Here is an 11,381-nt window from a genome sequence, read left to right as displayed (position 1 = left end):
TTTCGTCGGTGTTATGAACATTTACATCAATTAACTACAAATTAACATAATATGGAGACTTGCGGTACCCTAGCATCCAATTCGAAATTACGTAATATATCTTGATGGTACGCGCAACGCACGTAGTTATTCTTTTGAAAATATAATATATATAGGAATATTGTCACCAATAAAATACATTTTTTTTTTTTAGAGACAGGCTTTGAATATATTCCCCCATCAAATAAATGCTCCTCTGGAGCCTCATTTGGAATGAACACCTCCCTCAAATAAGCACCCCACCCCACCAAATGACTAAACAAATCTATAACAATATGAAGTAAAGAACAGCAGCACTTTTGAGACTAACAATATAGAATTTATTGAGAATAAATTCTGTATTGTTGGTCTCAAACGTGCTGCTGTACTTTACTTTATGTTGTTATATACTGTACAGACTAACATGGCTATACTTTTTATTAAACAAATCTAATGGAAGCAACATCATTCTCAACACATTCTATTATGTTCTACTCTGTACAGTTACAGTTTTTTTTTTTACCTGGTTGGGATCAGTCTTTATGATCACACAATAACATATTGTGATGGTAATTATGTGTTGTAATTCCACATTTACAGTGAAATTAAGGAGCGTTTTTTTAGTAATGTATATACTTATCCATTTTACATTTAAAAAAATGCCTCCCTCGAATAAATTCTTCCCTCGAATAATCGCCCCCATAAAAACCCTTCTAAATAAACTTTACGGCAATTGACCTTTCCGCGCTAAGCCCTGTCTCTTGCAGATTGTTGCTATGTCCCACAAAAGACAGCGTCAACATACGTAAGCACGTGTTTGTGGGACAAGTGCGTAATCTTAGCGATATTTTGATTGGTCGGTTGTTTAATTGACATGCCAGAAAGGTCCGAAGATTTAAAGGTTTTCGTAGTCTATAATTCAGAGCAGACACAAGTCTTTGTCCCAAAAGTTGAGAGCTTATTTTTATGTCTTTAAATAAAAGTTTTCATTGAACATCTCCAAGTTTTACCACACCAATTAACACCTCTCTGCTAACGGATCATTAGAGGACGAATATGATGATGAATTCATGTAGGCCTTCATCAAGAACATCATTAGTGTGGACATGTTCGATGCAGTAGGCCTTACATTCACATTCTATGCATTGACTGATGACAAACTACACTGAGCCGCTTATTTTGACTTGAGAATACAAAAATATGATCAAAAGCTATAGGTTGTTGCGCATTCAATAAAATGCGACCCGAGTAGGGAACATCAATAACAATTTAGATACGTTTTAAAGAGCGTTAACATGACAAAAACAGTGTAGAACTGTTTTATAATAAACCAAGCACAATGGATGACTTGCGAGCTTTCGTCGGTGTTATGAACATTTACATCAATTAACTACAAATTAACATAATATGGAGACTTGCGGTACCCTAGCATCCAATTCGAAATTATGTAATATATCTTGATGGTACGCGCAACGCACGTAGTTATTCTTTTTAAAATATAATATATATATATGAATATTGTCACCAATAAAATACATTTTTTTTTTTTTGTTAGCGTTATCAGAACATTTTTCTGAAATATTTTGAGAATTCTAGGGATATTCTCTTCTCATCGCTAGTGATGAAGCATACTTCAGCAGCATAATAATTCTTGATGGCGTCGTCGCACAGGCGCTTACCTAATGAGCTACTACATTAGATTTACAATTTAAGATGAACCATAATCTATTTTCGGTAGATTCGCTAGATTAATAGGACGGGTCGAGCTTCCACGATAGCTCATTTGTAATGATTCAAAATACTAAATCACTACAAAATATGCAGGCACCTCTGTCGCCACGGTGTATATATATCGTAATCGTTTCAGGCACCGTATTCAATTCAGGAAAGAAAACAATAAAGAGTCTAATATATAAATATGATAGAGTGAATAATAAATAATGAAATGAAATATTATTTTGTTAGAAACTTGATGGGATGACGTTTGTCAATACTCTAGCGTGAACTCGTTCTTGTTTTTGAAAATTATTGGAGTTAACTGTTTCTGTTTTTTATTTGTTTGTTTGTTTGTTTTTTGTTTTGTTTTGTTTTGTTTTTTTGTACGGTATGCTTGAGTCGACAACGTCTGCTGTACGAGCACTAAAAAAATCAATAAAATCGTACATGTGTAAAAGGATCAGGTTATTCCAACGAGACACACTATCGGAGCAATTCCTTTTAATTGATTTACAAATTACAGACACCTTGATTACAAAGAGTTTGCAAAGAATGTAGGAACATATCAATTAGGTCTAGCCTTTATTTTTCTTTTCCATGGTTTGTTATTAAGCCTTGGAAGGAAATATATCTCGTTCAACTTTTAATTACAATCTACGCACGACAATGACTAAAAATGACACGATCCGCAGGTTGGAACGATTTCAGAATTAGGTGACATAGACAAGTAGGCTACATATATTAGTTTCTATTTTGAAATAGGCCTAAGTTTAAATATACTGTATACGCTTCAAGTCGATTGTGTTGAATATGATGTACCGGTACTACAGGCATACGAGAGAAAATGGTGTAAATCATGGTCCATGTGTATTCTCACGAACGCAATCTTGTTTCTGGAATATCTGGGCACATTCTTATTTTTTAACAGATGAACGAGATTGTAAATCCCTTTACAAGACCATTACAATTTTTTTTTTATTTGAACATTATCTGATCTATTCAAGTAAACAAAATAGGCCTAATCAAAGTCAATCATCCTAAATACTGGCTTTTGCTCGCACCTTTCTGGAAGAGATTTCAACATGACATTAAAAAACACCGCCTCCTGCAAAATCAGTCTTCACAGCCAAACGTCATCATGTACAATAACAAATCAAAACACAGATCGTTTCATATTATTGATATAGCGCCTTTTTGAAAATATTATTCATCAAAAGGCCTAACAGGTCTAAGATTCTATGTGGGAATCAACTGTTATCTATTTGGTATGAAGAACTTTTTGCATATCACGATAACTTTGCTTCCACAGTAAAGTAAATATTACATTACTTTGTTTATAATAAATGTGGCATTTCCCATAATTGTAGATTTATTAAATTATGAGGAAGAACATAAATTAAGAAAATTGTATTAATGTTGCAGTTACAAGCAATTCTTTTTTTCTCTTTCGTGTGAGCAACCCACCTTTATTCTCTTTTTTCCCCAGTATACATTTCATACAACACTTGTTCTTGTTGTAGGATATATGTATTTACATTTATTTTTTCATATTGTTGTTTTTTTTAATAACTGTATATCTTACATGGTAAAGCTAAACTGCAATGAACAGTTTAGATTAAAAATATATAAATATGTATATATATACACGTACATACATACATACATACACATACGCACATATACATATAACGCCGCTGGTATGTAACAAAGTACCGTAGTTAACAAATAATATTGACTTATTTTCCAATAAGAACAAATGGATCAACAAAGCAATTTATAATCTAGAATAAAAATGAATAGTATAATATATGTATATATAGTTTTTTTTAAAAAATACGTATAGATGTCATTAAAAAAAGAGGAATAAAAATAGTCATAATGCACATATAGGCCTATATGGTTTATCTGTATCTCAAAATAAAGTCAGTATAGGCCTAATTTTCCACAATTGTATATAAATGTTTAATTAATAATAATGAAGATATATAGGCCTACAAATAAATAAACAAATAACATGATGAAAATGATAATTATGGGCCTAATGATAATGATAGGCCTGATGCTAATAATAATAATTATTATTATTATTTTTATTATTATTATTAGAATTGTTATTATTATAGTGATGTTGATCATTATTATTATCCTCATCAATACTTATTATTATTATTATTCAATTATTCAATTATTATTATTATTATTATTATTATTATTACTAAATATAAACATCATTATTCTAGACGGGCTTGTTCTCGAGATTAAGCCCATGGGGCTTCTATTTGCGGTTTTATGGTATTAAAAAACATTTGCTACGGCAAAAATTGAATAAAACAGGCCTGTCACTGAACTTCAAACATATACTGTAATCAACACTCAATACTCGTTGCTCAGTTGTAAGGCCTAGTAATAATAATTATAATTGCCTGCGACAGATAAACGAGGTTTTGCACAGGTCCTGCTGAGTAGCAAGCCACGGGAAAAGTTTGTTTACAAGTTGAACAAGATCTCTGTCTGTTTTGTCCAAAGAGATAGATTAAGGCTGTCAACAATTATAAATTTAGCAAACATTAAAAGACATCTGGTTATAGACCATGGTTATGGATGTTTCGCACTGAGTCTTAATCTATACGAACGAATATTTCCAAATGTCACTGTGCAGCTGGGCTTGGGAATTTTTAGTTTTTCCTTATTATAAGCATATTATGCACTCTTAGCGTGAGACCCGCCCTACCCCAAGATTGGTTTTCGATGTTCTCATTAAAGTTAAAAACGAATATGTGGTAATTTTATAATTGAAAACGTTGAGTTTTTCTTTCAGAGTGGAGTTGGATAGCTTGATGGTGCAAATCCAGGGTCCTGGGTTTAAATCCTGTCAGATTTCTCACGATATTCTGTAAAACTTAGTTCATGTAGAGCACATAGTGTCAGTGCAGCCCGACCCGACGTGAGAAATATATGCTGAAGAAGACCCGAGGACGGGTTGAAATATTCATGTTTTGAATAAAATTTGTGTTCTAAGTCTACCAAGTCGTTGACATCTCATCGTCTTTTTCACTGAGTTATGTATCTAAGGAACACACGTGGATTAAAACAGAAAAAAAAATTAAATAGCTTTATAAATGGGCTGGGAGTTGATTTTCCTATGCTCTTTTAATTAGGCATATGATTACGACGTAATTTTCTGTATGTGTGAATCGAGCGAATTGATGGTGCATTACATTAATTTGTTATAAGCTACCCATATAAAACCATTTTAGTTCACACTCAAACGTGACTCTTTTCTCGGGTCTATTCTTGAGATTGCACAGTGTTAAATAGATAAATTATAGAATTAAATATTAAATTTAGGCTAGAGGACTCGACGGGTGTTCGCTAAAATAATTTAAAAAGCTATTTTCCATAGAGTAGAACAACTATGGCACTTTACTGACTACCAAACTAAAGACTCAATACCTAAATGTAGGCCTAAAAGTACTCTATTTTCTGTATATCTGCAACTTTTGTGTCGGAATTTTGAATAATTACTTCAATTGTGTTAAAAATAAACGATATAATTAATTAAACTCCGATCTAGTCTAATAGTAGACCAAACTGGTCTGTATTTGACCAAAGTGAGCAGACTCCACCACTTGTGGTGGGTGGTTGGCGTTCGATTTTTATAGAGGGCGCAATTTAAGCCAATCACCACAAACATCTTAATAAAAATTAATATATTAAAATATTGTTTACAGATATTTTATACATTCTTATTTCAAATTATAATTAAAATTAGTAATTTATGATTTATTGAACTGTTATTTTTAAATTGTAATACTATTACAAAAGACTTTAGTCTATATAACAAAGGATATTTCGTTGTGTGGTCCTTTTCTCTAAAACCAACATGGCGGATAAGTATGTTTTGTGACATCTGCTTAATAATCGTGTTAAATCTATGAAATCAGTTATTTTAAGCATAACTATGATTTAAAAATTAAATTTATGTGAATTCATTGTAACATTAGATATTATTTTGCTGCCTATAAGGCATTCAAATCCATATGAAAATACTTTTATAATCAGTGATGTTGATAACTTGAGTTAGGTCTACGTAACTTGGCTATCTCGAATAAGCCTAGTAATATCAACACGGAGCAGGTTTTCGCCTTGATTGATGAAATACACAGCTTATGCACAATTCGCTTATGTTTTGAATATCACAATGTTAGCTATTGCCTATACAAAATCAACTAGCTAGGCCTATTCAGAATGCAGTTAGCTAGCTAGGCTACGTCTCGTCCTCCTATTTTAGGCTAGGCCTATGTAGGCCTAGGCCTATTGGTATAGTAGCTAACTACGGAGGATGCAGGCCTTACTAATATTATACAGTCTGGGTGCTGGACAGGGTACATTTTGATAGATTCCTTTTCAATGATGAGGAATTCAGCGACGAGGGCGTATTGCTACTGCCGTTTGGGTGCTTGGCTTCGAGTTCTTGTAGTATTTCCAATTCACAAAAAACAATCAAAAAAGATTTTTCTTTTGTCAAAAAATAATTCATATTTAAAAAAATGCAAATATACAGCAGTATTTTATTCAAAATAGCCAGTAAGACATGGTATCCTTATGTTAACAATTACTGTTTGCAATCTAAAAATGTTGCATATGAAATCAGGACCTAGTCAACTACTTAAAGTTTAGATTTACATTTGGGGCAAAAAAAATTCTGACAGCTAATTTGAAAATTTGGAGTAAATTATATTTTATAAATTTCACAGAAAATCGCTAGGAAAATATGTGCTCAGAGTTGTAACGGCTGAATGCATTAGTATATTGAGACCTAGGGCTAGTCCAAATTTTCTGCAGAATTTGCAGGAAAATTTTGTTTCACGTAAAAATTAGATTATATTTTAAATGCTAAAACGTATTTTTTTTTACTTTGTAAAATTAGAAAGCTCCGGCAAGTACCAGAGACCCTCCTCAAAAAGAGGAAAAAGAACTTGACTGAGAAAGCAAGGAAAGTACAAGCAAGACTCTTGAACAAGAAGTCAAATGAAAAGAAACGAAAGGTGATCTTCAAGCGTGCTGAGCAGTACATCCGGGAATACCGTCGTAAGGAACGTGATGAGATCCGCATGAAGCGTCAGGCAAGATCTGCCGGAAACTTCTATGTACCAGCAGAAGCAAAGTTGGCATTTGTTGTCAGAATAAGAGGGTAAGATAGATTCTGGATTTACTTAATATTATATTCAGAATCTGTGGGTCTTAATCATAATCTTTATTAATTTTTCAGTACGGTAACATCTCCCAATTACGAACCTCCCATTTACGAATTCTCGATTTTACGAACCAAACTACAAAAACACTTTAAAATATATATTTTAAAGTCTTAAGAAATAATTGAAACTGTTACATCAGCTAAGGGGGAAAACATTCAAACCATTAAATTGATATAAAACTAAGTTTAAAGCAAGAAATATCAATCGTTTTCAGCCGAGATATATTTTAGCTGTGCATGCTTGTTTAGGCATACTGTACAGTAAATCTCACTTTTTGTTCATTGGGGGCGCTATTTGTATGGATTCGCGATCTTTATGAAAAGAAAAATATAACCCTTTTTGGGCATTATATGGTCATGTTTTCATTTTGAAATAACTTCAAATGAATACTTCACAAGTAAGCACAGGTAATTTTGGCTTCTGTAAAGTATTATTTGGTTGCAGAAAACGGTAAAATCCAAGTCATTTCGTGACAAAATTTCTCTCCCATGGCAAAGCTTAGGCTTGCCTAGCACTGTACCTTGTAGCATAGGCCTAGGCCTACCCTCGCCACACTGAGATGCTGAAAATTTGAACTTTCTGAATTACAAATTTTCTCATTTATGAACCCTGTTTGGAAGGAGGGGTACATAATTGGGAGATGTTACTGTAATCACAAATAAATCCTAGTAAAATCAGTGACATGTACATAATCCCACCTTAGTTATTATATAATAATAATAATAGATAAAAACAAAGAAGACAGTGATGATGAGACATTTTGAAAATTTTTTATCCTATTTTCATCCATATTTCATCGGTCGCAAACATGTTCTAAAACCACCCACAAGCAAACTTTATCACTTCAGGCCTAGAATAGCAGAGATGCTGTAAACCCTCGACATAATCTTGGTTAGATAACATCACGCATGAGTATAGTGTATAAGGTTTATAAGTTAAGGTAAGTTGGTTTAAAAATGATTTTGGAATTTTATTTATATTTATGTATTTTGTGTTTGCTCAATAGTATTAATGGTGTGAGTCCACGTGTGAAGAAGATCTTGCAGTTGCTACGTCTACGACAGATCCATAACGGTATATTCATCCGCCTCAACCATGCTACTCTACAGATGCTTAGACTCGTTGACCCATACATTGCTTGGGGGTAAGTTGGATCAAGAAAAGGGCTCTTCAAATATCATGTTTTATGTGATTGTTGATCTCTTTAACTAAATGTCCACAATTTTTGTTTTATTTTTGCAATAGATATCCAAATTTGAAAACAGTACGTGAATTGATCTACAAACGTGGGTATGGAAAAGTTGATAGGAGACGTGTTGCTATCACTGACAACTCTGTTATTGAAGGAACACTAGGTAGGCCAAGGCTGGATTTGTCTGCTAATGTAGTATCTATATATAATATCTTGTTTATACTGGGTAAATCGTTCAGTATAAGTGTACTGTTCTTAAAAAAGAGAACAGTAGATTTTACATATTAAGGCTTGAGGAGGAGTTGGTTAAAGTCATGAGGTAAAATCCTGCTGTGTAAGGATATAAATAGCAAGCATCATAACCACTAGCTGTATACAATGAATTTATTGTAGCTGGTAAATTGAAAAAATAACAAAGAATATCTGTAGCTTAGTAGTAGATACTTGCTCCCTATTACGATTCTGCAGTCCTTTGTTCTCTCTCGGTTTTCTTAAGGCAAGTTAAACAATTTTTTTTCGACGCATAAAATGTTTTATGGTTGTTTTATGAAATTTTATCAATTATTGAATTGTTACCAAAATCTGTGTATTTTTTTATAATTTTTATTTTTATTTTATATACTCACTATTAATGTAGTTAAGTTTAGTTTTCTAGGGCTCCAGACTTTTGTTATGGTGATTTTGATGCTTTTGGGGCACCAGGACACTTGTCTGAATAAATAAATGAAATAAAAAAACAAAATCAAATTGTCAGTTTTTGTCTCCAGATTTCAAAGGAATCTGGAAATTCATCTTTTTAGCCATGACATTGAGAGTACAGTTGAATCCAAAATGCCATTGAAAAATTGTTCGATAAAGTTTGATTTACAGATTCTTAATGGAAGACACGACAATTTGGCATGTAAAATAAGTTCCAACATAGAAATTATTTGAGTTGGACAAAGTCGACTTAGGCAAGTTTAACTGTAATTTTGTAAATTTGTATTGTGCTCTAATGAACAAAGGTCAAAAGATGTGTAGAGTTTTGGCATGGTTCCTAGACCAAACATATTACAGTTTTATGGTTGTCTTTGCAATGACCAGGAGAAAAAGCACCTTCAGTAGGTCTTCTGAAATGAATATGTTTCATTATTATATGTCCTATAAGATGCCTAGATGCACTGAAGTTAACCTAAAGGGTACAGTATTATCTACATCTTAGTACAGTATTGTGATTATTATCATCCTTATTATGTATTGTTTGTTTCAGGCCATTTGGGAATCATCTGTGTAGAGGACCTTATTCATGAGATCTTCACCGTTGGTCCAAACTTCAAACAAGCCAATAATTTCCTCTGGCCATTCCAACTCAGCTCCCCACGAGGTGGATACAAGAAGAAAGGAAATCACTTTGTTGAAGGTGGTGATTATGGCAACAGGGAGGATAAAATCAATGCCTTTGTTGGCCAGATGAACTAGAAGATGAAACACAAATATAAACAGACCTTCACTACCATTAAGATCTTGTGTTTATAGTTTATTATATTATCACTTGGATCGGATTAACAAACCGATGAAACTACTGGTATGTGGAAATTTCACATATCCTAAAGCTTATTGTAAAGTGGCTTTTTTGAGGTCAAGCAAATACAAATCTGAAAGTCTTTTGTCTGCAACGACTTTTTACATCACAATAAATAAACAAAAAAAAATTATGTACCGGTAATGCCTTGGAGTTTATATATTACTTTTGATTGTCACATGATTGCAATATTTATTTCTACCTTACTATTTCATAAATGAAATAACTGCAGTTGGATTAAGGTAGCACAGTATGAGATATTTTGAGACAAAAGTATTGGTGGCGGGGGGAGGGGGGTGGGTGATGGGTGATGGTTTAGATGATCTTGGTCATGATAACAACAATGGTGGTGTTGTTGGATGATCTTGGTCATGATAACAACAATGGTGGTGTTGTTGGAGGTGATGATGGTGACGATGAAAAAGGGATATTTAAGCTCTTCGGTGGAACTACAGTTTGATACCCATATGACTAACAAAAAAAAAAGCAACACTGAGGAATCGATAGGATCAATTACAAGAATTGGAAATGAAAGAGTTTAGCTCTAAAGAAATGCTCAAGGAGGTGTTAGAGGTCATCGACCAGCAGTGACCAGAACAGGTGGTGATGATGATACTGAATATAGTTGAACCTGCTGTAAATTAAAAGTACAGTAAAACATTAAAATACAGTAGTATACTGTATAATTTTAATACTGTAATAAATAAAATCGTGAAATGCCAAACTAACAAAACGTGCCTATGTACTATAACAGCAGAAAGTATCCATTACATTCAACCAAATAATATTTTAAAAAATAATGCAAAACTCTAGGGAAATTCGTAGCCCCGTAATTCCAACTTCCAGGCAGATGAAATTACATTTCATACCTTTTCTGTTTATAGCGTCTACAAGACAGAATGGCATGATGCTGTTTGTTTATTGTTTCTTTTTTCGTTACTTGCCCTTTTTGTGTGTCGGTGTACGTTTTCGAATTCTGTTTGACTTCGTGGTTTGTTTGAAATTTGAAAATAAAAAACATTAAGAAAAAAAACCCAAAAAAATATAGCATTAATATTCGTGTTTCCACTCGTTTGATGTGAGCTAAATCTTTACTTTTGAGTATACATTATTTCATATCCCATATCTTCTACTATTGAAAGCGCATTTGCAGATACTGTACAAAGTTCTAGCACCCCATATTGCACCAGCCTCAAAATCTACAAGAAGTATAAACAACTGGCCAAGAAACTTCCTAAATGAAGCCGTAGTAAAAACGTTAAAACCACAAAACAAAAGTCAGAATAAACGTCAGGTGCGTAACAGGGGTTTTGGTTCGGGGGAGGGGGGCCAAGGTAATAATTTTCCCGGTTAGTAATTCATCACACCCACCACCCCCCTCCCCATAGAAAACAATACGACATAGGGCTTACCTTATTTACAATATAGGCCACACACGTGTGTTTGAAACTAAATATAAGCATTTTCATCATGGTTTTATTTACTACAAACATTCTTTCACTATCAATACACATTGAGGCCCTTCTTTTAGGTAAAACGATCTATCTCAAATTTTCTTTTTTGAGTTTGGGATATTATGTGTTTAAATAACTTAGAACCCTAAAAAATGCGTGTTTTTAATTTTAATTCGTCGGAA

The 11,381-nt window shown here is 33.1% G+C and overlaps 1 protein-coding gene across 2 annotated transcripts; it reads left to right on the top strand.

Moving 5' to 3' along the window:
• The first annotated feature begins 5,596 nt into the window (after window positions 1-5,596).
• LOC117117916 (60S ribosomal protein L7-like) lies at window positions 5,597-9,882 on the top strand. Of its 2 annotated transcripts, none has more exons than XM_033262397.1 (5): window positions 5,597-5,628; window positions 6,665-6,928; window positions 7,999-8,136; window positions 8,238-8,347; window positions 9,434-9,882. In XM_033262397.1, the coding sequence occupies exons 1-5, from the start codon at window positions 5,618-5,620 to the stop codon at window positions 9,640-9,642; spliced, it is 732 nt and encodes a 243-aa protein (XP_033118288.1). In that variant the 5' UTR covers window positions 5,597-5,617; the 3' UTR covers window positions 9,643-9,882. The 2 variants fall into 2 exon arrangements, with proteins under 2 accessions (XP_033118288.1, XP_033118287.1); XM_033262396.1 differs by lacking the exon at window positions 5,597-5,628 and adding an exon at window positions 5,873-5,937.
• Window positions 9,883-11,381: the final 1,499 nt, after the last annotated feature.

Source organism: Anneissia japonica, unplaced genomic scaffold, assembly GCF_011630105.1.
Source record: "Anneissia japonica isolate Jap-2015-1 unplaced genomic scaffold, ASM1163010v1 scaffold287896_len759773_cov187, whole genome shotgun sequence".
Lineage (NCBI taxonomy): Eukaryota > Metazoa > Echinodermata > Crinoidea > Comatulida > Comatulidae > Anneissia > Anneissia japonica.
Note: the sequence above shows the minus strand (reverse complement) of the source record. Positions and strands in the feature narration are given on the sequence as shown.

What these genes read in the sequence shown, in the direction of transcription:
- LOC117117916 (XM_033262396.1), top strand. Translation starts at nt 5,888, where the DNA reads ATGAAATACACAGCTTATGCACAATTCGCTTATGTTTTGAATATCACA. An exon ending in TTTGTTGTCAGAATAAGAGG is followed by an intron (nt 6,929 to 7,998) that starts GTAAGATAGATT and finishes TTTGCTCAATAG; the next exon opens with TATTAATGGTGTGAGTCCAC. An exon ending in TGTTATTGAAGGAACACTAG is followed by an intron (nt 8,348 to 9,433) that starts GTAGGCCAAGGC and finishes TGTTTGTTTCAG; the next exon opens with GCCATTTGGGAATCATCTGT.